This window comes from Varanus komodoensis, unplaced genomic scaffold (assembly GCF_004798865.1).
Source record: "Varanus komodoensis strain SLA01 unplaced genomic scaffold, ASM479886v1 scaffold21, whole genome shotgun sequence".
Classification (NCBI taxonomy): domain Eukaryota; kingdom Metazoa; phylum Chordata; class Lepidosauria; order Squamata; family Varanidae; genus Varanus; species Varanus komodoensis.
The window spans coordinates 9,137,907-9,165,124 of record NW_025335589.1 but is presented as its reverse complement, the minus strand read 5'-3'; the positions used below and the strand labels follow the sequence as shown (position 1 = coordinate 9,165,124).

Here is a 27,218-nt window from a genome sequence, read left to right as displayed (position 1 = left end):
CTCTGGAAGTGAGAGACGTTGGGTGGGGACATTCCTTCATCCGATGCACACATAGCAAATGACACAAGGGCGCAGGACTGCTTTTGTCAAGGCAGTCTGTGCAACACTGGGCTGGGAAGCTGCCTCAGGAAAAGGATGACAAGAAGTTACCTTATAAAGAGGCAGGGGATCTGGGAAAGAATTTCATTCTTTCCCAGCCCTACATGGAGATGCTGGGCACTGAACTGCGACTCTTTGCATGCAAAACATAGCCGCGACAGACAATTCACACATATCTTACAGGATTGCTGTGTGGCCTCAAGCTCAACAGTAATCTAAATAATAATAATAATAATAATAATAATAATAATAAGTCATCTGATGGGAATCTACTCTCAAATTAGTAATTTATCAATATCAGTGATTTCAGATATTCCTCCTTAATAGAAATGATGCTGGCATACCTGATTGTTTTTTGGACAAATGCAATACAAATAGGAGACCATTTTGCAATTTGCAAAAAAGGGGCCATTTAAATGCTAAATTGGTTGAAACCCCACAGTGCCATTTATATCCTTGGTGGCCTGACTCAGCCGTGCTATTATCCAGCCATTCCTGTCCTCAGCTGCACCTGCAGTGTGGGAAAATAATCCTGAGAGCGGTTGTCCAGTTCCCTGAATATGTGAAGGGTTTAAAACTCTCTAATATGCTACATAAATTCTAGGTAACACTGAACTTAGTTGAAAGTAGTTGAAGTAACGGAAGTTACTAATGAGAATGCACTCTCTGATGAGATTTTCTTGAAAATGGGATTGGGTGGGGGCATCCCAAGGTAGTATATCTGTGTTCAAGCAGCTAGAAAGGCTAACCAGCAACACCACGCGCACGCGCGCACACACACACACATGGGGGGGTGTCCTTGCCACTCACTGGGCTCATGGTGGCTGAAGATAATGAAATATGCAGTCTGACACATCTGAATGGCGGAAGGTTGGTGCATAATATCTAAAGGACCCAGAACATATCTGCCACGCTACCAAATTGGTGTGTGTGTCATGTGGTTGGGAAAGCATCCCATCTTGAAAGACCAGAGAGGATTGCAAGATTCTCACAGGCAGCTTTCACTGGTGTTCTCAGCTGAATCAGAGCTTTGAAAGCAACCTTTTGCAATCCTTGCTCTCTTGACAGGCCCAAACTGAATGACATCACTTCCTAGAAGCAATCAAACCTAGTGCATCTCCTTCAGGCATCTTACACATTTACTGCAACGGCAGGAAACAGGAAATGTGCATGTTCTGCAAAGCTGAGGAAGAAGTTAAAGAGTATTGTACCTGACCACAGAGAGTAAAATGCAGAAACCCAATTTTCTGTTGTTCTTATTTCTGTTGCCGAGCGCCTGCTTTGGTAAGTAGTAACATGCCCTTTGCATTGTTCTGAAGAACTATATAGACAAACACACTTTATGCTTCCGGCTATAGAACTGTTTTGAAGTGTCACACCCAGAAAATTTCCTCCCTGTGAAGGCAGTTTGTACAAACTTGCACTCTTTCTTTCAACTTTTATTCCCAGTGTTTGCTGGTTTTCCTTCCCATCAATCTAGTCTGAGCTTCAAACTTGAGGTGTGTTGTGATGCATATGCAGCTTTTGTTTTCTGACCCATTATGCTCCATTTTAAGATGCTTATCTTTCTTTGTAAGTCCTCTGTTGCTAAGGTTGTAACTCTGCATATCCTTACTTGGAGTAGTCCTGTTGAACTCAGCAGGAATTGTCTCTAAGTAAACATGCAAAGGAGGGAATTGGCATATTAGTATTTCACGGGCAAGTAAAATAGCACTGATTATCTGTTAACATTATAGATAGATGTATCAGTTAACTATAATGAACAAGTGACTCAGTCCCTAGAACTATCTAACATGCAACCTTGCTTTTGAAGACGGTGTAATCCAGACAGTTTCTCTTCTCTTTTTTTTCCAGAGAGACACAGTAGAAATTGTGTTTGTGTATTTACTTACCATATTAGAATAATGGTGAACATATTCTAATTTTATTTTATGTCTGATAGATTAGTGTTTCATCATACACATTTTATAGAAGAGGTTGATCATTATTTATGTTTGTTTGCACATATGAAATAATTGTCTGTAAAAGGACTTTCTAAATACATGGTGACTAAATCCAACAATTTTTCCCCAAAAGTGGGAGGGACACTTGGTTTCCTGATCTCTAGGTGCTATGAATATGAAATAATTTCCTACCAAGGTTTGTATTGCCACAAAGCTCTAAATGGGATCTATTGGTCCTTTCTTTATTCTGTTTTGCATGGCTTCAAATGTCAAACAAACTTAGCTAATCAGTGTGTTTTTGCTTATATTTTACAATCCTGTAAAAAAGAGCTTCTCTCTCCCTGCTGTTCAGCACAATCCATGTTTCCTCAAGGTAAGTGGTACTGTATTGTGTGTGGGGGGGGGTAGGGGGAGGCATTGGTGGCATTGGTACTGAAGTGGCATTGGTACTGAAGTGGGGAAAGTCAGCAAGGTCCAGAGAGCCATGTGAAATTTCTTGCTAGAGGAGAAATATATTTAAACCATCATCCATCACACAAAGGGGGATCTGGGGTGAGAGAAATTCCGGTAATCCCCTTGTCCTTGTTAGGTCATTCTCTGATGAGGAGACTATTGACCTCTGTAGAACTGGAGGACTAATTTGGTTGATCCAACTCATGGTTTCAGATGACTTTTCTGAAATTTCTGCAGACATGATTGAGGTTCCTACCAATGGCCTCGTCCAGTCTTTCCCAACATGGTGCCCTCCAGCTGGTTTGGAGCACAACTCCCGTCAGCCCTGCCCAAATGGCCAGTGGTTAGGGATCATGGGATATCACTCAATCTGTGGAACTGGAGTTGGCACAGGCGATTGATGATGATTGCTAAGCTTTTCAGGACTGTTTGGTATGTAGGCAACTGGAATACATGTAGAGAAAAACTCAGAGTAAGCATAACTCTAGTTAAGAGTCCTTTGAAAATCTACTTAGAGGTGACAATTTCAGTAAAATCCTTATTTTTTTGCAAATGTATCTATACAGTGCTGTGCAACAGAGCCTAATACCAAGGACTTCGCCTTCCTCCTCAAAGGGCTTTGGCAAAGTCCTTGGTAGCCTGCTGTGACTCCTACTGTATGCTGTGCAGATAAAACGGCCTACATCTGCTCCAATGTAGACTTCAATTTAGACAAAGAATGTAGAATGTTGCTAAAGCATTGTCAGGTCAATACAGCAAGGTCCCCCTATCCAGGCCAATTGGTTCCAAGCCTTCCTAGCAGATGCCTGGAACTGCAGATAAGAGTGAACCAGCAGATATGGGAGTCCTGTTGTACTATAAAAATGGACATGTGTATAGTAGGTGTGTCATGAGCAGAGCCAACTGGAGCTGGGGGTCAGACTAGATCAGTGATGGCAAACCTTTTAGAGACTGAGTGCCCAAACTGCAACCCAAAAGCCACTTATTAATCACAAAGTGCCAATACTGCAATAAAACCTGAATACTGAGGTTTTAGTTTAGAAAAAACAACTCACAGCCAGTCCAAGCAAATATATATAAATCCTTGGCAGCACACTGACCGGCCATGCAAAAGCTTGGATGAGTTGCGGCTTATGAGATGTGGCTCATGATGTCATTGCCTGGTGCCGCTACTCCTTTCCAAACATGCGCATGGCCCCTATGTGTGCTGTTATCCGATGCTCAGCTGCTGGGACAATGCTGGGGTGACTTGGTTCGCATGCCAAAAGAGAGGGCTCTGTGTGCCCGCTGCGGCACATGTGCCATAGGTTCGCCACCACTGGACTAGATGATCTTGGAGGCCCCTCTGACTCATTCTGTTTCTGTGTTTCTATTATTGTTCAAGAATGTGGACTGCATATCTGGAGAGATTAGGCCTCGCTCTTGTCTGCTGACCCCTTATCCATCTTGGCTGACTATGCCTAACCAGGAGAAATTGAAGAATTGAAGTATTGCAGATGGATCTGGGTGGTGATTGATGCTAGTTTGAAGGGTCTTAGCCACCCTGAGGGAAACAATCTTCTCAGGATCCCAGATAATTTCCCATGACATGAAAGGAAAACTTTCCTTTTCTTGGGAAAGGTTCAAGCAAAAGTGGTCAGTAGTCAATTCCATGCATTACTGGGTGATACTTGTTTTCTGAACTACTCCCAATCTGGTTTCCAGCCGAGTTTTGGGAGAAGGAATGTGTGGCCACCCAGATGAACAGTTTATTCAATGAAAGTAGCAGGGAGAGTCTTCGTTGATATTTTTGCCTGTGTCAATGGTTCCCATTGACCATGGCATTCTTTTGGTTTGGCTGCTCAGACTGGAGTTTGGGGGCACTGTGTTCCGGATGTTATGATCCTAAAAGGTCAGGTCCAGAAGCTGGTGCTGAAGGACTGCATTTTAGGAAGATGAAACATCAGCTGTATTTGTTTCCTGTGCTATAGAACATCTATGTGAAACTACTGAGAGAGATTGTACAGAGGTTTGCCATCAAGACGCAGAGAATATCCAGGCTCAGAGTCCTGTTGTTGTTAGTTGCAAAGTCACATCCGACCCATCGCGACCCCATGGACAACATTCCTCCAGGCTGTGCTGTCCTCCGCCATCCTCTGGAGTCCACTTAAGCTCACATTGACTGCTTCAGTGACTCCATCTAGCCACCTCATCCTCCACCGTCCCCTTCTTTTGTCGTCAATTGTTCCCAGCATTAGGGTTTTCTCCAGGGAGTCCTTCCTTCTCATCAGAGTCCTATACGGTGCTGTTTGAACTGTTCATCTCAGCACATATCAGACAGGGCCACATAAAGTATCCACATCCCACACTTTTTAGCTCTATTCCACACATAAAGCCATGCCACCAGCCAGAGTAAGTTGTAACAGTATTAACAGAATTCCACTGGTAACTAACTTATTTCTACACTAAGCTCAAAGCTCTGGTCTTAACTTTTTTAAAGCCCTCAATAACCTGCAACCTGGATATTTCAAAGGCCCAGATTCACCTACATGGACCTATCTATTACATGAGATCTGTTTCAGAAGCCTTTCTCTGGGTGCTCCTGCTTTCTGAGGTTAGGTAGATGGCTACTGGAAAGAGGACTTTGTGGCAGTGGAATCCAACATGTAGAATAGCCTCCATAGACTATTCTACTATTCTGTCCAGAAGTTAAATAACTGCCCCCCACATCCTTTATGCAGCAGGAAAAAAGTCTATCATGGCCTCCTCCACCTTTTTTGCTTCCTCTGTTATACTTGGATTTATTTATTTACTTACCATCCCTTTCATTCTTTTATCTGCTACTTTTTGTATTTTTATTGTTATTCATTTTGGGTTCTGTCAGCTAAGAAATGTTCAGCACATTGCATTAGCAAAGTAATCCAAGAAGGTGTCATCTGCAAAGAACTGTGGAGCTGTTGCATGTTGCTACCACATTCTTACAAAAGACATGGTTAATGTCTAAGCTTTTTAAAGCATTCCAAGGAAGTTCTTGTGACAGAGAACTAATGCTTATAAACAGTTCTTGCTCAAGCAAATTCCAGAAACAATGAATTTGAATATTTTAACTTTGGAATATACATTGAAGTAGAGGTGCCTCGGGTGTTGCCCAAAATGGATTTGCCGTTTAGACAGAAATAGCCTTTTGAGAATTGAAAGTAGACATCTAATTTTGAAACAGCCAGGTTGTATACTTCCCAACACATTGTTCCCCAAGCTGGTCTAGCCACTACAGTGTTTGAAAATATTCCTGGGTTGTTGGTCTTTTTGGTGCTATTGCTTACCGGAATCTGTATCAAATAGCCTATGTTTATTTCTTTTCGTCTTTTCTTCAGAATATGTGCTGCCTTATAAGGACAAGCTATGCAATGAAAGCAAACACAGTAAAAACCAATGATAAAATTCTTTATAAAATATATTACATACAGTATATGTTGTTTATAATGTTTGGCTTGGCTTATCTCCAAATACCTGACCATGATGAAGGACTAAAGACACAAGAGTTTTATACGGATATTTTAAAACCCTGAGTTATGGTTTAAAACAAAAGAACCTTTATGTGTGTTTGATTCATGTTTCACACAGTTGTTATTGTTACACTCAAAGACATTGTTTCAAGAAACTGCATATGTGTGTGCATACGCATACACATACCCCCACACACAAAACCAACTTAAGACTATGCCCTATGCAGAAGAAATACATAAAAAATAATAGTTATGATAAATAAACTTTTAAACCTCAACATTATTGAGAATTCAAATTACAGTGTTTCTCTTTTGAGGCCCAGTCAATACGCAAAGTGAGGCAGCTGTCTCAGTGGATTTTGCATGCCATGAAAAAGCACAAATTGTTAATTATTTAATAAATTCATGTTGTATTTACTGCCAGGGACAGGGTAAAGGGGATGTGAAGCAATGTATAAATTAAAAATTTAATAACAATAACAGACTTGTGAGCCATATTTTCTGTATTGTGCTTCTTAGTGATGAGACACTTCCCTCATCACCGATCTGGCTGTTTGGGCCAGATTGATCTGGCTGTTTGGGCTGCCAAGTCCAATATCTGAAGTGTGTCCTAACCTGCTGCGTGGAAATTGGTGTTGCATACCTCCAAGGGTGACAAAAGTCAGAAGAAAGCAGAATGAACTGAATCTGCAACAGATGAGCCGGAATGAGTCAAAGCCTATATGAGGGGACAGAAAGAGTTCCTTACAGTGCTGGCACTCCTGAGTGGAAAGAAAGCAGACCCAGCTAGTGGGCAGGACATGGTAGGGACAAAATTAGATTGCAGAGATGTTGACAACACTATGAAAAGAGAGCCAAGGCTTTCTCTCGCCCCTCTTGTTTCTTCTGTAGCTGCTTTATTAGAGGCAGAAGGTTCTGCCAGAACAGCTGCTCCCTGTAGTTTCAGAGAGGTTGCAAACGGCTCTCAAGGGCCCAGCTCCTCGCAGAGTCTGAACACAAGTCCTCCTGTGCCATATGGACTTCTCCTCAGTCCCATTGCAGCGGTGTGATGCTCAGCAGGGCACATGGCTCAGACCCTTGGGCAATCAGACAAGGAGGCAGAAAATAAATGAAATGGATACACTTAAGCCTAATTGGTTTAGTTCATGATACAGGCAAATCTCCAGGATTAAGATTGTAAGTTTCCCTGGGAGTAAGCCTTACTGAACACTGTGGGGCTTGCTTCTGAGTAAAATATACCTCAGGGGATTGTGCAGTAAGTGTGTTAACAACCAGAACCAGGAATCCAGCACTGGGCAAGTATGTTTGATCCTTTTTCTTTCACAAAGAGGTGACTGATTTCATTTATGATCCTAGACATTTAGACATTTTCAGATCCCTGTGTTCCTTTGGATGTGGGAGGGAGAACTCAGAAATTCTCCAGGGCATGGTATCCTGATTGTGCCAACAGAAAGGCATATTGGACTCATTGGCATGAGGCTTGCTTTGCATTAGAACTCTTCTACATAAGTTTCTTTTAAAATGGAAGAACAGTTATTCTCTTTCTAGAAAGGTTATTTCTGGCATAGCGACAAAGAAGGACTTGTGTGTCATTTCCTTTTAGAAGTGACTTGAATGGCACATACAGTATGTTATTGAAGAACCTTCCTTAGTGCTATAGGCATGCACTTATTAGGACACCAAAACCAGCCAAATATTATTTTAGAAGCAACGTGAGCAAAAGAGAGAAGTGTTTGCTTACCTCTTCCTTGCCATGTGGTACAGCCCTATCTGCCTAGCCTTCACCACTGCAGGTGGGGAACAGCAGGCTGGAATGATTTGCCATGTAAGAAACTCTTTCCACATATCTCAAACTTCTGATGCCAGAGAAAATCCCCCACTCCCCTGAGCTGTCCTTGCATCAATGAGAAAGGTCTAGCTGAAGAATGGGAACCTTCAGATATTTTCACCTACAGCTCTCAAGATCCCACACCATTGCTTCTACTGCCTATGTCTCACGAGCTTTGTAGGCCAAAACCTTTGGGAAGCACAAATTGCCCACCACTTGCCTAACCGTTATCCCAAGATGCTAGTTTTAGACCTTCCTGGATAGCACTTGATCTAAGGTTTATAGATATTCTTTTGTTTTTACTTAACTTTGTGGGGAAGCTTTGTGTTTGCGGTTCCTGTAGGGAGTTCAAGCCGGCATTCATGTCGCTGAATTTTTCAGACCCTGAGGAATCCTCTAACAAAGTGTCTATATTGCCCTTGCAGTGAAATTATTATTATTTTATGTAGCCTAGTGACCCCGTTTGACACAATGACTTCATCCTCAAATAAAGATGAAGAAAGGTACCAGCCGAGTCACGTAGGTTGCAGACTTCTGAGATCTTTTCCTATAATATTGGTATGTTGCAGCTGCCAACTGTTGCTTATTTTTATCTCTCATCCCCATCCCTCCCTTGGAGTCTGGCAGCACAACTGGGGGAATGAAACAGCTTAGACCAGAGTTATTTTGGGAGCAATTAATTTATAAAGTGTCTGAAGTATGTGCTTATCTTGAAGGCAGGAACAAATATTTACATCTCGCCAACCATAACATCAAGCTTTCGGAATGCCTTCTGAATTTGATACTTTGGAGAGAGTGATCTATTATTGCAGGCCCTTATTGGCCAATACTTGTGGGCATATACAAAATCCAGGTGACAGGTGGCATAAGGCACAACGTGAGTCTGATTGAATATGCATTAGAGTCCTTAATCTCACCTATTGCTGGGCACTGATGGTTGTGAAGAAGGCTTATTTCATTGCCTCCACTGCATCCTTCAGTAGCTGTCCAGCAGAGCTTTTTCAGCAGTATGGGGATTATTAACATCTCCATTGACAAATGTAATGGTGCAAAACTTGGAGGCCTGCTGTGGCAATTTGTATGGTATTTTGAGAATAAATTTTTTCCTCACCATGATTATCTCAGTGCTGGTGCTGTAGCTGGTCCAAATGAGGTGTCTAGTGCACAATCTTACTCAGTCTTTTGGAATAAGTGTCAGCCTCTGGTGCCTGAGGATATGCATAAGATGCTTGATGCAGTTCAGTCCACATGTCTTCTTGACCCATCCTACCACTGCTTATTTGAACTGGTTGATTGACAGGTCCAGGGTGTGATGAATGCATCTTTGCTTGAGGTGGCACTCCCTAGAGGTGGTGGTATGACCAATCCTGAAAAAACTCCCTGAATCTGGAGGATTGTACCTATTACCTGGTGGTGACTACCCCCTGTTTAGGCAAGATGCTTGAGAGGGTGCTTGTTGTGATTCTTTAGTCCTGGCCTGCCTATGCAATGGAATTGTCCTTGGTCGCCCTGATGGCATTTTTTGAAAACTTATCTGTTTGCTTTGGCTGTTCTCCAACCATGTACCATCCCTGTACCAACCACACAATATGTGTGCATGTGGGGGACTTGTTTGTTTGTGTTTTGCTTGCTTTATTCTTTTGTCAACTGCTTTGAGTTTGTTGTCAAATGAGAGGCAGAATATTCATAAATATCGCCTGCTGCTCAGTAAGATAACTTGTTTTTTCAAAGGTTCCAGGTCTCACATTTTGATAGCTTCTGTGGGCTATTTTTCACACTCTGAGACCTCTCTTTATAGAACTTTCTTAATATAGATGATGTCCTTAATAAAGAAACCACCTTATTCACACACACACATTGAAGTTCTCAAAGAGGTTTGATTTGTTCATCCTTTTGTTATAGGACTTGATGGATGGGAATAACAGAAAGGCGAATGTGTTCATTCCTATAAAGCCAGGCCCTTTCTGTACTTTCTTTGAAATGTGGCAGTGTGTGATCAGCAGAAACAGAATCAGGTTGGGCAGGTTGAGGCTGTTGCCAGTCCCCATTTTTCCATCTTCTTGCATGCATAGAGGGCTTGAGAGAGAAGCCTTCTTTTCCTTGTACAGCATATGGAAAAGGTTAGAAACAGAAGGAGTCTTTCACGCTGCTCAAAAGAGAATGCTGCTATTACTGACCAGCATTAAAAAGTGCTGTGGGAATGAGACCTGCAGTATAGGAATCTGTGTGGTGCTGTGTGTCCTGCTTGTCAGAGGGTGGGGGAATTTCCTTCAAGTCGGCTAGCTGGCAAGAGGTTCTGTAGATGCCCAAGCAGAATAGAAGTAAATGTCATGCCATTTGGGTGGAAAATATGGAAGCGATCGGCAGCAGAAGATCAGTTGCTGATAGCATGAATGAAGTCATTTTCCTAAGTGCTTTGGTACTATTGCCAACTGGATATGCAACTGAACACTCATATTTGCCGAGTGTTTGCTTTCAGGTTTACATCTCACTAGCCTTAACAAAACTCTGTGGAAAGGGTAAGCATAAATCATCATACAGCAAGAAAAGGGAGACTTGAGGAAACACTAAGCCCGTGGAAAGTCGAGTGGTTAAGGATGCTGCTTGGGTACTTTAAGTTAAAATGGTGCAGAGGGACAGCCTGTAGCCGTTGGTGGTTTGGGGGAAGCTGCCCCCTAAACTTTCCCTGCCCCAATTAATTATTGCAAACAAATAATTAAAAAGCAATTTGTAGGTTTGTCTTTAAAAGGCCTGCAAAGCAGATGGTACTTCCCCCTGGATCTTTAGGGTGGTTTTTGGCCTGGCAGGCGGGGAGGAGGAGGGTTTCCCAAGTAAAATTGACAAGCTGTAGCTCTTGTTTTTCTCCATTTGGCAGGCACAGCAACTACAACAGCAGAGGGAGAATCTTCAGGGGGTGGCCCACCATCATCTGTTCACACAGTAGCCCCAGAACCCACCATATCCACTGCATTTTGGGCAACTAGTGGCCAACACTTGCAGGATACCACTATGCTAGCAAAAACCAACAGCTCTGAAACGGGAGGCCCAACAACACCAGCAATGGCAGACCAAGGAACTGAAGATCCACACCCTGCTTTGATATATGGAATCCCCGTGGTGCTGGTGCTCATCCTTGTGATTCTGTTGGCCATCTTCATTTCACGACAATGCAAGCAAAAAGACTCCAAACAAGGTAAATACTGGTGTGAGAAAAACTGTTTTGGAACAAATGGGGGAGAGTAGACTCTCATGCTGGCAGAAGTCATGTCTGAATTGTGCCTAAGCTTTGTACAATCCTCTTGGCTTATCAGTGACTGCAGAAAGGAGGAATCGGATGGTGAAGTCTCTGAGTGGGGTGAAGAAGAGAGTGGGGAGTTGCATGCAAGTGGAAACCATGATCATTCTAGGGGTCCTGATTATGAGTGTGGGCCCTATGAACCTATAATTGATACACATAAAGCTTCTTCTTGTCTTTGGTCCGTCATGTGAAGCTCATGGGGATGGAGCAGTTAACACAGCTCCTCTCCCTGCATTCAGGGAACACATGGAGGATGAGATGGGAAGACTGTATTTTCAAGGACACAATCCTTTGTATGTCTTAATAGGAAAAGGCCCTGCAATTCCCAGCATGCTGAACATGCATAAGATTGCTCCCTAAACCCTCTCTGTTTTCTATGTTCTCAAAATAGTAGATGCTTTCTTGTAGATCCTTGATAATGGTCCTGCTTCATGATCATGAAACATCTTGTCCTTCAGCATATATTGGGACCACATGTCTATGGCCACCAACTTAGTTGCCTTAAAAATGTGATGAGATTAATTGATGGAAAATAAGGCTACCATTGGTTAGTCATGATGACTGCATATTGCCTTCTGTGTCAGAAACAGTATGCCTCTGTGTTTCCTGAATTATATATCAGGGTAGGTATTGTTTCATTCATGTCCTGATTCTGGACTACCCATGGGCATCTAAATTCTGGACAAAGCAGGCCTTTGGTTTGATTTAGTGTGGCTCTTCTTATTTTCTTACCTAACATGCTGAGCATGTGCCAGAAACTAAGTATTTGCCTGAATTCCCCCACATCATTGTTCAGCCAAACATGAGTCCTGGGAATATAAGAAATCCCTAACCTGGCCTGCATGTGCTCAGTGTCCACTGTTTCTCTCTCATGTCCAAAACACCTATAATCAGTGTAACTGATCTTTCATCATTCTCTTAAGAATATTGGGCCACAGATAATTTACTCTGGCCATTTTTCATGATTTGGGCTCCCATCTCCGAAGTAGGGAAGCCATGGTTCTGCAGACATTGTGGGACTCCAGCTCCCCTCCAGTCCAGCCGACATAACAGATGGTTAAGGATTATGGAAGCGGGAGTCCAACATCACTTTCCCCTCTCCACTTCTCCTTACTAAGGATTCGTTAGAGGCCACACAGGGGGTGATTTTTCAGGGAGAATTGTCTCTCTGGGAGAGAGGGTCAACCCCACCCCCCACTAAGAGCACTCCCAAGCCCTCTCTATGACAATTAGACTTTGAGGAAAAGTAAACATCGGCACCAGTAGAAGGACTTTTTCATAGCTGAAGTGCATGGGGAGGGGACAATTTTCCTCCAAGAGGGAAAGAGGAAGAGAGGGTGCTAATTAATTGTAATGGAAGAAGAACTGCTGAATTTGGATCATCTGGTTAAAGATGCATGTTTGAAAAAATCATTCAAGGTGATTTGGATTGTAAGATATAAAAAAATCCAGTAGAATCCAAGCAGTGACGATACGGGAGGCAAAGTAACAAGCAGAGAAGTTTAATTTGTTCTTGCAAGAGCGGGCGCCCACCACACAGGTAGTGCGCTGTTCACACGCACAACATTCAGTTTTATCCCTTTTCCTGGTCGCGTTGGCTGGGCTACTCAGAGGGCACAATCTTCTCCGTCCGCCTACATCATACTACCCCTTGATATGACCCCCCCCCTTGCACATACAACCCATGTTCATGCTAATGAGCCTATTACCTATGAGAGGTGTGTCAGTTACTATTCATGAACCTATTAAGCCTGCGCACTATTTTCTAAAAGTTCAACAAGGCAAAGTGGCCTTGAGAATTCTTCTTGGACGCCAAATTGCTTCTCAAATCAAAATGGGGAGGATGAGATAATGAGAACAGGCCTCTCTTCAGACTCTTTACTGCCAGTTATAAAGTAATCCATTATCTGCTCTCTTCCACTGAGGGTGACAGTTTTACCACTGTCCCCTATTTTTTACCCTCTCTGGTATTTTTCAGGACTTTGATGTAAAAAGCAGTGCCTCCCTTAGTACAATTGTTTACATGATTCGATTCTCAGGCTTTTTGCCCTTAAGAGACTTCAATTAACCCTGTATTTCACTCTTTCTTTGGTATTGTCTTAACACTTAGTAACATTTCCTTTCTCACAGGATGATACATGAATTGGCTGGCTTTTTGTTCTACAAACTACATTGTAGAAATTATGGGTTTGCTTACATAGATATCAATTAGCATATGCAAATATGGCATAGATTTGTAGACCTGGCCCTTGAACCTTTTGCCTAATAATCCCTCTACTGAGAGTTGTAAACTCACTTGCCCTGGGCCAGTGGCTTGTCCCTTTCGGAAGCCAGCAATCTAGGCAGTGGGTTGTGCTGTTCAGGAGGATCTGTGGGAATTTGGAGGAGTTGCATAGAGTCAGGGTCTCATGTGATCTCCACACAGGGCTGTGTGTGGTTCTGCAACTCCAGGATGTCTTCCTGAGTCCCATCATACTTTGTGAACTTTTGCTTCAGTTCAGGACAGGACAAGCATTGCAGAATTTCTGAGATCTGAGAGTGGGCAGTGCATGTTGTTATTGATTTTTGTAAGCCATTTATTAGGCTTTTATCTTGTGAACCATTTTGGGATTTTTATGTTTTTAAAAAGTGATATATAAATTTATTGAAACAATCCAAGGGTTGTGGCATGGGAACAGAATAGGAATGGTTAGATTAATATACAGCCTGTAGAATACCTGAGCATTCTTGGTGGAACTTTCAGCTAGGTTCGAGGCCTTGTGGACAAGATGTATTTCAAGTCTCAGATGTTGACGCTGGGAAAAGACACATTGACACACTTGTTTAAACAATAATTTAAAAATCACCTCATTCTTTCCTCCTATACCCTGTTCAAGAAAAGCACACATTTCCCTTCTATTGTTCTGAGACAGTTACCTGCTTTAATACCACATCCTAACCACCAATGGATGTGGTTTTCTGCCTTTATCCCATCTAGCTTTTCATCCACCTATGTCTCTCTTAGCAATTATTCTCTACTCCTTTTCCTTTGTCACTCTGATTTCAAATGCTTTCTAATCCTCTACAGATCTCTATGTTACTGCGCATTTTTAAAATCTTGCCCCTTATCTATAACTTCCTACAGCCTCTGTTCATAAAGCAGATACGCTGCACATGGGCAGCATTAGGCTGGGTTGAGGTAAACAATTTTTATAGCAGTTGTTGACTTCTCATTATGTTGCTTTCACTGTTGGAACCGGTTATCCTCAAGGAATTCATTGCTTCCAGTCTGTGCTCTGCTAGACTACGGTCAGAATATTAATGTACCTAAATGGCTTCTTCAGCAACTAATTTCTACTTGAGCTTAAAAATCCTTTTTAATTGCCTGTCGCTATCTTGCTTCTAGTTCATATGCCCATTTCCCCCCTTTTATTACCATGTATTTAATAATAATCCATAAAGATAAGAGATTTAATCCTGGCAATTGTTCCAAAATGTGAGGCGTGATCCAGCTGAGCATTGGTGCAGTGCTTGTGAGCAGAAGACATCCCACAGGACTGAGTAGGTCTGACACCCACAATGTGGGTACATGGCTATGCACCAGGGCACAGCATGCATTCACCTGCAGGAAATGGGAAATCCACAAGTGACTCCCATCTGGCCCTCTTCTCTGCACAGTGCAAGTAATTTGTGTTCTGCAAACAATAATGTGCAAAGCAGAGGAAACAAGGGTGGAATGGAGCTCTAGGAAGGATACACAAATCTTACCTTCCTGGGCAATGCAGCTTCAACACACCTGTGCGCATGCCCATGTTCTCGTGTCAGTCAAGAGATGGGGAAAAAAAGCCTGTGAAACTGCTTGGAATGTGAATGCAACATCCATACTCAGTCCCACCATTATTATTTGGTGAGATGTTCCTTAGGGTTACACAAAGTCTATGATGGTTAGGCAATACATTTTAAAAGATGAACCACAATTTCACAAGCATGCAAGCTTTTGCATTCTCCAGAAGATGACTGGGTGGTACAAAAGGGCAGGGGACAGGAGATGAAACTGAGAAATGCTTACCACTAATTTGGGCTGCAAATCTACATTTTGGGGCTGCATCTACCTAAACATACATGGCTTGAGACCAAACTAGCTAAAAGAGCACCTCCTTCAATATAAGCTTGTCTCGGTCTTAAGATCTTTGAGAGAATCCCCCTTTTCATTTTGATCTGTACCTGTTCGAAGGTTTGGTGGTGATGTGAAAGAGGGCCTTATTGGTGGTGACTCCTATGCTGTGAACACAAATCAGATCAATAAGCTGCAGTCTTCATGGCCACAACATTGGATCATATTTGTTTGGATTGCCCCCCCCATCTGCTTTCTGTATTGTCTAACAGAATTCTGGAGAATTCAGAGCTTGCACATTTTTGTGGAATTTTGATAGGATTCATAAAAGTATTGCCCAGCTGTGGACTTTCTTCTCTGTTGTGGACCAGTTCAGCCTCACTCTATGTATGAATCATGAAGATTCCGAAATGGTGGGTCACATAGGTCATATTAGGACAGTTGCCACACTGCTTTGCTGGGGCGGGGCGGGGGGGAGTGGTTTTTCCACCACTGCTTTTCCAAAGGGGAACGCCTGGAGGGGGAAAATACATGCTGCCTTGAGGCTTTTCTGCTTGTTTCCAGTTGATTCCAGACTGAAGAGAAGAAAGCTGAAGATACAGGTGTGCTGTCTTCTAGTGTGCTGTATGCTGTTGAGAGCTTAGAATGAACTATTTAGCTGTATCTGTTTATATCCCATCTTACTTTTTCCTAAAATGCATTTTTTTTCTATTTAAGATGAACTAGGAAGCGAAAACTGTAAAAGGTAAGAGATCTACAGATACTGCTTTTTGTTATTTGATGGGTGATTTCTGGCTTTAATTTGTTGAGCCTTTCTTATGGCTGAGAGCCACATAGACTCCAAAATGGCAAGATTATGAATTGCCCCATCCTAGAGCAGGGGGTGGAGGGAAGGTTGTGTTATTATATCAGTAATTCCCACATAGTATAATATTTCGTTCTCCAGATTATTGCTTGATCTGGATTGAGGCGCATTTGCAGCAGCTGAGAGTGAAAGAGAGGAGGTTGTGGTGTTGGCTAGCAGGATGCAAGTCTTCTTTTCCTCAGTTGCCAAGTATCTTGTGACCTTCCTGGGTGTGTGGAAAGGACTGGTGTGAGTGGGGATCAGGTGGGAGCAGAGAGACTACAGAACCAAAGAGTTCTGGAAGAGCTGCAGGTACCTTGTCTCCCATTCTGCTGGGAGATTTAAAAGCAAACCAGGCATCCACCTAGGTTAGCACTGTCAACACTGACCAGCAGTGGCTCTCCAGCATTTCCGGCTGGAGTTCTTACTCATCAGGACTGAACCTGGGACTGTGTGCATGCAAAGCAGGGGCCCTCTCACTGATGGACAGTAGTAACCTTCGGTTTTTCAGGAGTGAGGGCAATTAGGGTTGAGGGAAGGTCACCTTTCAGCTGATCTCAAGAGCTGACAGAGTGACCCCATAGCCAAAGTGATGGCGTAATTTTGCACTGGCAAGGGCTTCTCTCCACTTGGAGGCTAACTGGGCAGAAATGTACATTTCTGCCCTAGGATGCTGCTTTAGGGGTTAGCAGGAACTTGCAACATCTCATGGCTAAATCAAAGGACACAGTCAAACTTAAGTGCCTGTTTGGGAATATTCATTGGTCCAATTGTTTTTGCATAATGGATGGTGCCCTTTTCTAAAGTAAACTCACTGACAGCTAAAGCTTTAGAGGCAGACACCATAAAACACACTTTGAAAATATCTGTCTGAATGCAAAGAATTCTAAATGGCATGGTCCAAACAAATGTTGTCTTTTCTTATTCAGTCCTATTTTTGAAGAAGACACACCCTCTGTTATGGAAATAGAGATGGAAGAGCTTGATAAATGGATGAATAGCTTAAAACAAAATGGTATGCATGTATCCCATCCTACTATTAGAACTTATTCTTTTTAATGTGTCCTCCTCCATTTCTCATCCCCTCGCTTGTCTTGGCTAAATGTTCTAAAATATATATTTTACCAATAATCAGAAATGGTAGCAGGAGCACATATGAAGGAAAGAATTTGTCTTAATATATTTTGTGGGCTCTTTGTTTTGAACAAAAGTTAATCAACAAAGGGGTCCATTTTTATGATAATTCTATTTTGAAAATATAAATGTTTGTGATACGTTAGAGCCACTTACTTGGGAGGAAACCCTACTGAATTCAATGGAACCTATGTACTTCTGCATAGATGTATATGGGAGTACCCTGGAAGTGTGCCAGGTGTCTGGTGGGCGTTTTCATATTTTGTGGTGAGGTGGGGGAGCAGGCAGGGCAGAAGCAGCATTTTTTTTTTTTTTTTTTTTGTAATATACTTTACTGTGATTGATTTGCGGCTGCTCCTGCTTTTTCTGCAGAGCTGCCTCTGGGATCATCTGAAAGGCATGTTGCTATGACCACATCATTCCCTTCCTGCAGTTGTCTTAGGCTGGCTAGCTACCCTCTGTAACCTGGAATGAAATCATTGTTTCCTTCTTAAACAGATGGCTAGTTGCAATGATTGTCCAATCTGGAAGAGAATGGAGCACATCCAATTATTCTTATAGCTGTGTCTCCTGGACCCCTTTTCCAATCTGCGTGCTTCTTTGCCTTGTTCACTGTATAGTAAATCAAGCTTCTTGGCACAGACACTGTGGTATCAGTCTGTATGAACTGGCCACAAATTGTTTGGCCTTTGGAAAAAGAAATGGGTTGAAAAATACGCAGAAATCAAGAAATCCATGCTGGGATTGCTTATAAAATTATCATGATCTAGCGCAGGAGAGGTCAGACTGCAGACTTGGTAGATTTCTTTTGTGTATAGTAGATCCCCTGGAAGGCATCCACCAGAACTTGATAAAAAATGGTGGTTCAGGCAGGTGGGGGCACGCTACAAGTTGGGGGACGGAGTATTCAGTCCAGGCGATCCTGATCACAACTAAAAGTCAGATCATAAGTCCTTTCATACAAAAATCCACTCCTGGGTTTTTCCCACTCCCTTCATGTTGGGCCAGCATGCTTTCATTGTTGTATACCTGGGAGTCAGAAATCCTTGCCAAATCTTATTATTTATACCTCATTCAGTTTTTTTTCCTGTATTTTGCTCTGGAGAAGGTTTGCCTGAGCATTGATCACTTTTCTCTTCACTCTCAACTGCAGGGGTGTTGAACTTCAGGCCTGTAGGCCAAATCCTACCTGTCTGAGGTTCCTCTGGCCTTCCAGAGTTCCTGGAGGACCAGTCCCTCTTTTCCTAGCCATTAATTGCTTGTTGGTTTCCTGACTTTTTCAGAGTTCCTTCCTCAGTCTGAAAGGTTGATTATCCTTTCTTAAAGCAGTAAGAGCTTTAAACCAAATATCCTAGTATTTTCAATACCTCAGTACCACTGCTGTTGCCTTTGGCCCCACTCCCTTTCCTTCTTTCCTGCCCATGGCTGGGATGTGGCCCCCACAAGCTTCTCCAAAATGGAATTTGGCCCTTGGGCTGCAAATGCGCTACTGCTCTTCCTTTGCACAGATACACAATGCTATGCAAATCTGGTACACAAATTAATGGCAGTATTAAGAGCCTTCATGCTTATAGTCTGCCTATCAGCAGCAGTGTGGGCAGGAGAATTTAATGATATGACCATATCAGTTCTCCTTAGTGGCACCTGTGATTAACTCATTTTGAATTATCATTCCATAGGTCTGGCACACCACCTTTCTATCTACCACAGCAAGTTGCAGTGAACCCATCATCCCAATCCAACAAAGACCCAGAGCTGTTATTGAGCTTTGGTGCTGGGCACTGACCTTGCCAGTGGTCTTCAAAGTGGGCATGTCACACCAACGTGACTCTACTTGAAGGGTGCTACCCAGCAACAGTGTTGAAAGGATAACAACACACTAATCTGCCAGCTGGAGTAATCTAGCAGAATAGAGATGTGGTAATAAACAATTGTATGATGGCTAGGTTATTATTATCCTTTTATTTTTAGCTTCTGACAAAGGCAACATGCTAGAGATGGGCACTGGGTGTGCGTGTGTGTCTTGTCTGTCTCTCTTGTTCTCTCTGTATGTGAGTGTATCTGTGCACACACATTCAGAGAGAGAAAGAAAGAAAGAGATACAGATATGCATTGAAATAAATAAAGCTAAGATTGCTATGGTTTTTAACACATTTATAAAGGCTCTTAAATGGAATAATGGCTGCAGACATAAAATTACAAATGAAAAACAATCTCCATGACCTGTTGGAGTCCACCATGCAGTCACTGCTATTCTGAACACACGTTTCAAAAATTCCCAAAGCTAATTTTTTCACTGCTCTGATCTTTTCTTAGCTGAATGTGAATATTTGCCTCCTGTGAAAGAAGAAAAAGACTACAACACTAACCCAAGGTACATATAATTCTCCAAATGTACTTTTGAAAGGGCCACTGTCAAGGGTAATAGATCAAAAACTGAATCTCCTCGTCCTCATCATCTTCAGATGACCCTGGAATTTATGTTTCTTATTCTGTATAGGTTTACTAGTGTGTTACTAGTGTGTGATTTTATTAATCTCTTTGGAACTTCATTTTGAGAGCATTTAATATCTTCTCGGAAAAGAGTATTCCTTAATCCTCAGGCTCTTCCAAGTTAGGATTTTTGTCACACTATGGCTGTGCTTCTTCCACATGACATTAGCATGTGTGTCTGTACTTAGGACATCATTGCCTGGCATTCATTACCCTCCCACATTTTCAACTGCTTCTTCTATCTTTTCTCCTCTTGCAGAAAATCTCTTAAGGAAACCACGAATGAATAGCTGCACAATGTTTTCGAACTGCTAGCACTAGGAGCCCTATGTCTGGAAGCACCCCTCGTGCCTTTCTGCTGAGCTCACTGGCTTGACACATGAGTGACTGTTATAATAAATAAGCTAACAGCCCCATGCTATGCAAGTCTAATGAGAAGCAAGCCTCACTGAGTTCAATAAAGCTTACTCCCAGATAGGTGTAGGATTGCATGATTAGAATCCCGTGCATGATTAGATTCCCAGCATCCTGGGAATTGTAGGATTGTTTTCAGCCCAAACATGCACAGAATCATGCCCTAAAATTAGGCCAGCCTTTCCCAAATTGTAGCCATCAAGATATTTTGCAATATGCATCTTACCTATCCCAGCCAGTGTGGATAATGATTGATTGACTGATATAGCTCCCAATAGCTGAGGCTCTCTACGTGGTTAACAAAATTGATGGGAATTGTAGTCCAAGACATCCAGAGGGATCCGGTTGGGCCTTTGAACTCCCCACTCCCACTTCAAACACTTGTGAAGTCTATCCTTGACCAATACACCTTTCACAAGCAACAAATCCTTAGGTGAAGATGGGTAAAAGGTTGATATTTGACTGCATCCTCCTTACTGCATTTTAAAGCTGCAGTATTTCCGAATACCAGGCAAAATGTCACTCCTGAGTGTCTGCTGTGTAGATAGAAGGGCAAAGTGGGGGAAATCGAGGGAGGGGGGAGAATGGTTGTTACCACTAGGTGGCTCTACATTATTATGAATGCAGACTATTGTGTGTCTTGTGTCCAGCATTTCTTACAACTAATTGAAATTATATATGCTTTGCAAAGGTGAAAGGCACAGAGGGTTTCAGATGAAAGCACACATTCCTGAGAGAATAGCAGCACGAGATGCAAAAGCAACGGTCTCTCATGCTGTTTCTTAGGAGGCACTTCTTTGGCCATATGTTAGAGTGTCACACCACTAAATTTCAGAAGGAGCAGACATTTTCTTTCATAGGAAGGTGTAACTGGAGTGTCCAGTTAGTACAGGTTGAGGAAGAGGTAACTCCTCAGGCAAGTGTTTTCAGACTGTTAAAGCTAGGCTCTAATTGTTTTGCTGGGCTGGTGGGAATGGATCTTTAGAGTGCAGTGGTTTTATTTTGGTTTGGGAGTTCTACTCTGTTTTTTTGAACTAGAATGCTGAGGTTTACTATTAGAGCCCAGATATGGACTATTGTAGAGACATATAAAAGCAATAAATAAATAAACAGAGCCAGCTGTAAAATAGTGGATCAGAGGAGCAAAGTCACAAGTAAAAAGATGATGGCTAGGGAGTTTCAAGCTACTTACCCCATTAGTCATACATTAGGATAACCTGCAACTGAAAATCTGAACTCAATTTTTAGTAATTTTTAGTTCACATTACTATAACTCAAGGATGTAAGTCAAACACTCTAAAACTCGCCAGCAAAGCTGCACAAAAGCCTGATCTAATGCAACCAGTTTAAAAATATACATATTTTCCAGGTAAGGAATACTAAGGATAAGGAATTAACTTAATGTCAGCCATAAAAAATCTTTGCAGGCATAAATCCATTTTATAGCTGGGGAATACTCAGGCAAAGAGATATACATTTTGCTTATTGTTTTCCATCAACCTTTTGTGTCAACAGCCTAATTTTGGGTGGAGGGGAAAACCTTTCCACTGTGGATGAGTCAGTGGGTTGGAACTGCTTGCTAATCCACTGCAAACCATTCACTGATCTGCCAGTAGATGCCAACCTATATTCTGCTGGGCCATTTCCACCACCAACATTCGAATATGGAGCTGAATCCATATAGTAGAATCTTGAGAATGTCCTGTAAAAAGCTTTTGTAGCCTCTGAGGCTGTGGAACAAGTTTTTCAAAAATAATTCACTTTCAGGTTGCTGATGGGTGTCGTCAGCTAGGTGTTCCTTCCCCAGACTCTCCAGCACTTCTTGTAAATGTATTTATTTATTTAGAGTTTTTGTATGCCGTCCCATCTCTTATAGCCTTGGGACGGCTCACATAAATAAACATAGTACAAAATACAATTAAAAACCGGAAACACCCTGGCTGCACAATTAAAACCTACAGATATTAAACATTATTAAAATATTTTTTAAATAAAAAGGTATTAGCCTGGTGCCGAAAAACAAATAATAACGGTGCCAGGCAGACCTCTCTGGGGAGCGCATTCCACAGATGGGGCGCCACTGCAGAGAAAGCCCTCCTCTGGGTACTTTGCCTCCTGATGTCTCTTCCGGAGGGCTCCCGGAGGAGGGCCTCTGCTGCTGATCTCAAGGGGCAGGAGGGCAAATAAGGAAGCAGGCGTTCTTTTAGGTATCCAGGTCCCAAGCTGTTAAGGGCTTTGTAGGTGATAACCAGCACCTTGAATTGAGCCCGGACTTCGATGGGGAGCCAGTGAAGCTGGTAGAGGACTGGGGTTATGTGAGAGTAACACCCAGTCCCCGTCAGCAACCTGGCTGCTCTGTTTTGCACCATCTGAAGTATCCAGACTGCCTTCAAGGGCAGCCCCACATAGAGTGTTACAGTAGTCCAATTGGGAAGTAACCAATACATGTGTCACTGTCGCTAGGCAGTCGATCTCCAGGTAGGGACGCAGCTGATGGATTAGCCGAAGCTGAAGGAAAGCGCTCCTCGCCACCACTATCACTTGGGCTTCCAAAGAAAGCTCTGGGTCGAGGAGCACTCCCAAGCTGTGGACTCTGTCCTTTAGAGGGAGTGCAACCCCATTCAGGACAAGGTCCAAGTCACCTACTCCGGAGCCCAAGCCACCCACCAACAGGACCTCTGTCTTGCCTGGATTGAGCTTCAGTTTATTGGCCCTCATCCAGCCCATTACCTATTCTACACAGAAGTCTTTAAGCACGCATAAGTCTCTGAGCATACACAAAGTGAGATGCTGAACCCTCTCTGCCCCCCCTTTACCCAAAGCTTTACTTATGAACCCTTCTGGTCCTGTCTCAGGAAGGAGGGGTGCTGTGGAACCAGGTGTACCTGCACTCTGAGCTCCTTATTGGGCCAGCCTGTGGTTGTGATGACAGGCCCCCGGGTCCATCTCCTCAGGAGGCTGGCATCCTCAATCTGAGGGACTACCCATTTCCAAATCTCCTCTTTCAGGATGTGCTTGTCCTTCTTCTTCTTCATTCCCACCATCAGGGGGACTGGGCCCCATGGCTGTCCTTGAACTACTTACACCCAGAGCAGGCTCAGACCGGTACTAAGAAACTGGGGCTGCAGGTGCAGGCCTGTCCATTACAACAATAATTCCGTTATCAGAGTTTGAGCTTTGAGCCCTGTCAGCCAACTTCACATCGTGCTCAGACGCTGAGCTATCAGTTCCACCAAGACGGTCAGCTTCTCCTGTGTGCCTGGGAATCTTGCCAGAGTGCGTGCACATGCTGGCTTGGATTAGAATCACAGAATAATAGAGCTTGATGGGGCTTGTACGGCCTTCAGGGCCAACCCCCTGCTCAGTGCAGGACTGCAAGTTAAAGCTTTCCTGACCTATGGCTGTCCAACTGCCTCTTGAGTGTCTCCGCTGTGGGAGAATGCACCACCTCCCTAGGTAGTTGGTTCCACTGCTATACTGCTCTAACAGTCAGGAAGCAACTTAAGCCCATTGTTCTGGCTTCCTGTAATTTGAGCCCATTGTTCTGTGTCCTGCATACTGGGATGATTGAGAAGAGATCCTGGCCCTCCTCCTCATTGTTGTCAGAAAAGAGACAGTAATAGACAGCCAAAACCAAAGGCCAGGTGGATGGAACAGAAAGCAGCATGTGTTAACAGAAATCAAGGAGAGGGTGAAATTCAGGAAAGCTACCAATCACTGCTCAAGTGAGCACAAGATATCAGCAGCTCTCATAGCAATGCATTCTTGAAGGAAATAGCAGTCCCGTGCCATTGCAGCCCAGAACTCAAGAGACATAGACTTATTAGGGGGCTTGTGAGTTTTGAGTTGGTCCTCAATCAGTCTTAATTGGCTCTGGTTGCTGGCAAAACTGGAAAAGGGGAGAAAACTGGAGAAAACAGATTATCTCACTGTGCCAATGTGAATTGCTTTTGGAAAGTGTAAGTATACAAGATTTCCCCATTCAGTCTTGCATTAATTGCAAAACTTGCCACCATTTGCAGATTATGAAGGCTCTTTTCATACAAGAGTAGGTTTTGCGTAACTCAAACAGTTGTATACATTTACCTCAATGGGGGTTCATCCCATAATACTCTGTCTTTCTCAGTTGTATGGCATTGGACCTGTCTAGATCAAGAACTGACCACAAAGCAGAAATAATTAGCTGAGTGTATTACAAAAACAGAGTGCTCAAGTGTTGAGATGCAAGTTAATTCTTTTATTAAATGTTTACACAGTGATGGCGAATCTTGAAGTCAGGATGGTGTTATATGGATTAAGGAAGAGACACACAGACCTTCCAGTTCATGAGAAGCTAGGAAAGCTGAATATGAATCTCCTTCGCCTCAAAAAGCCAAGGGTACTAGTGTCATTGTCCTTTCCTGCCAGTTTTCTTCTATGTAATGACAACATCAACTCTGCAAAACAAAGGTCCTGAAATTAATTGTTACTGCTGAGAAATTCAGAAGGAGTGAGTGGGAAGAGAGCAGAGCAATCCTTTTCCAGCTATTTCTCATTGCAATTCATTTGTTCCTTTGATCAACACACATGCATGGGATATTTTGCACATTTGTCCATTACACAAATGTTTATAAGCACAAAGGTCAATGTGCTTTTGAATCTGAATTTCTTTTCTGTGTTTAAATCTCAGCTCTGAAATGCAATTTATGTCAGTGAAATTTAATTTTTTCCCTTGGTAATGATGGTGATTCTTCACACAGATTTCTACTGATGATAGCAGCAGAATTCACAATGGTTCTACAAGCCAACGTCACACAAATAGCATTTCAAACAACCAGGGGCAGCCAGAGGATATAGAACAGGTAGATAACCATGAGAGTCTGCAGTGCTGCTACTGTGTTTATGTGGATAGCATCATTATATAGTTTAAGCACTAGATAGGACTGGACTTAGTTGTATCTGGGTGGAATCCAAATTTCCCACTTGTGCTGTTCTGTTCTTATTAAGGGAGAGACAGCAAAGTCTTTGTCTACCTACATGATCACCATCTCTTTTCCGTCTTCCATGAGCTAAAATTCTGTGTGGACTTCACAGGGCCCAAGTTCCTGTGGCAAGTTTGCCTCTAGATGTAGAAATCAGCACGTGCAAACTTGTGTAAATCCTTGCCCTCTTCCTGGGTGATGTGTTTCCGTTTTTTGGCCACTCTGCTGGAGGGCCACGCGATACCCATTCCTACCCACATGGGGCCAAGGCTTTCATTATTTGCTAATAAGCTCGGGGTCCCTTTTACAGCAGAAAACCAGAGGCAAGTAAAAGAAGCAGCAGCAAACAACTGGATTACCAGCTAAGGATTCTCTTTCCTTTGTCACTGCTCATTTCCAGTCAAGTCTCCTTTTTCCCAAATCCACTGCTGATGCTGCCTCTCTTTCCCCTTATTCCTTGAATCCATGTTTAAGCCTATTACTAGCACAGTATTTCCATAGTCATAATATGACCAGTCAGAATTAACAACCCTCAGCAGGGGTGATCTAAAGCATTCACTTGTATCCATGTCCAACGGATTTGGCTAGTTCCTTGTACTTTTACACACTAGACCAGGTTGTGTTGCCTCCTTAGCTCATTTAAAGCCACTTTACTTGCTTAGTTGGCTTGCCTCACATTGTTCAAGAACAGCTTTGACTTACACTCAGCCTATTTGCATGTACATGAACCAAGACTTGTTTTATTGTCATGTTATAAATCTAGCAATATTACATAAAAGGATGATATGCCACATCCCTCATGGCAGGTTACTTTTGCAATTTCTAAATAAGTTGCTGCAAATACAATGTAGACAGATATATGCTGATTTTCAACAAAAGCTCCCTGCCCTCTTAGCTTTTATATTTAGCATTTTAGTAAGACTGGACCAGCCATGACACTAGTTTAGATCATGCTGATCATGAACCTTGATAATGCTGGTCATAGCTCAACATTAAGATTATTGCTGCTATCACACTTCTTTAATCAACAGTTGATGAGAATTACAAAGTCATTAGTTCGAAATGAAATGTCCACAGAAAGCACCAACAAAAATATATTTGCCAACATGCCATATCCTAAGTATTTTCTTACTGGCACAACACATTTAAAGATCAGTCCATGGGAAATTTTAAAGAATTACTAATGTAGATTCCAAATACTGTATGACAGCCTTCCCCAACCTAGTGCTTTCCAGAATTTTGGATTTCCGCTCCCATCAACAGAGGCAATGGTTAGGAATGCTGGAAATTGTAGTCCAAAACAACTGAAGGATGCCAGGTTTGGAGAGGTTACCCTACAAGCATGAGATCTCAGAATATCATTTATGTATCTGTAATGTCATGTAAGATTTTTGGCCAATTTAATAAAATATGTCCTTGGCCATGTTTTTGTAACAGTCATTCTGGTTATTTGCTTGGATTACTGCAAGTTGAATTTTTGGACTTATTAAAGGTTTGGGGTTTGCATGCAAACATCTATGGCTCAGGGGACAGACAGGATTATCATTTCTAAACATAATCACTGACACAAAACATTGTGCTGAAAGCACATAGATTTAGCCATATTCTGTTTCCAAAATGTTATTGCCTCTGTATATTCTTTGTGCTACCACTGGATATCAGAGATCAATGTACATTTTATAATAGGAGTTATTTAGCTGTTATTTATACCTGCATTACTTAACCTCTACTATAATGAAACATGATAGCAAATTGATTTTAAAAACCAAACCAAGCCATTAACTAAGAATGTCCATGTGTCCAAAATGGCTATAGATGTTTAGCATGTAGATGTACCTTATTAATTGAAACATGATATTATCAAAATATGTTATCAGAATGTCATGATGCTAGCATAGTATATTTGTTCTGTAAATAATGGTCTGATTTAAGTGAGTAATCTCTTTTATTTCCCTTAGTATGTCTACTGTAAAGATAAATTTGTTACTGAATGGTTGCAGGTGCAAGATCCAGAATACTTGTCCACATGTTCACATGGGCAAAAAAGAGCATCAAGGATGATGACAATGATGATACATTAAAATATGGTGCTGAAAAAAAAAGATCCATGGGAAATTGGAGTTCTCAGGGTTTTGTACATTTGCACAAAATATAATATAATATAAATGCATTG

The 27,218-nt window shown here is 42.3% G+C and overlaps 1 protein-coding gene across 1 annotated transcript; it reads left to right on the top strand.

Moving 5' to 3' along the window:
• Window positions 1-1,252: 1,252 nt before the first annotated feature.
• Window positions 1,253-27,218, top strand: TMEM154 (transmembrane protein 154). Its single transcript, XM_044430810.1, has 6 exons — window positions 1,253-1,383; window positions 10,684-11,001; window positions 15,917-15,944; window positions 16,973-17,058; window positions 19,494-19,551; window positions 24,341-27,218. The coding sequence occupies exons 1-6, from the start codon at window positions 1,329-1,331 to the stop codon at window positions 24,354-24,356; spliced, it is 561 nt and encodes a 186-aa protein (XP_044286745.1). The 5' UTR covers window positions 1,253-1,328; the 3' UTR covers window positions 24,357-27,218.

What these genes read in the sequence shown, in the direction of transcription:
- TMEM154 (XM_044430810.1), top strand. Translation starts at nt 1,329, where the DNA reads ATGCAGAAACCCAATTTTCTGTTGTTCTTATTTCTGTTGCCGAGCGCC. An exon ending in GCAAAAAGACTCCAAACAAG is followed by an intron (nt 11,002 to 15,916) that starts GTAAATACTGGT and finishes TTTCTATTTAAG; the next exon opens with ATGAACTAGGAAGCGAAAAC. An exon ending in GAATAGCTTAAAACAAAATG is followed by an intron (nt 17,059 to 19,493) that starts GTATGCATGTAT and finishes ATCTTTTCTTAG; the next exon opens with CTGAATGTGAATATTTGCCT.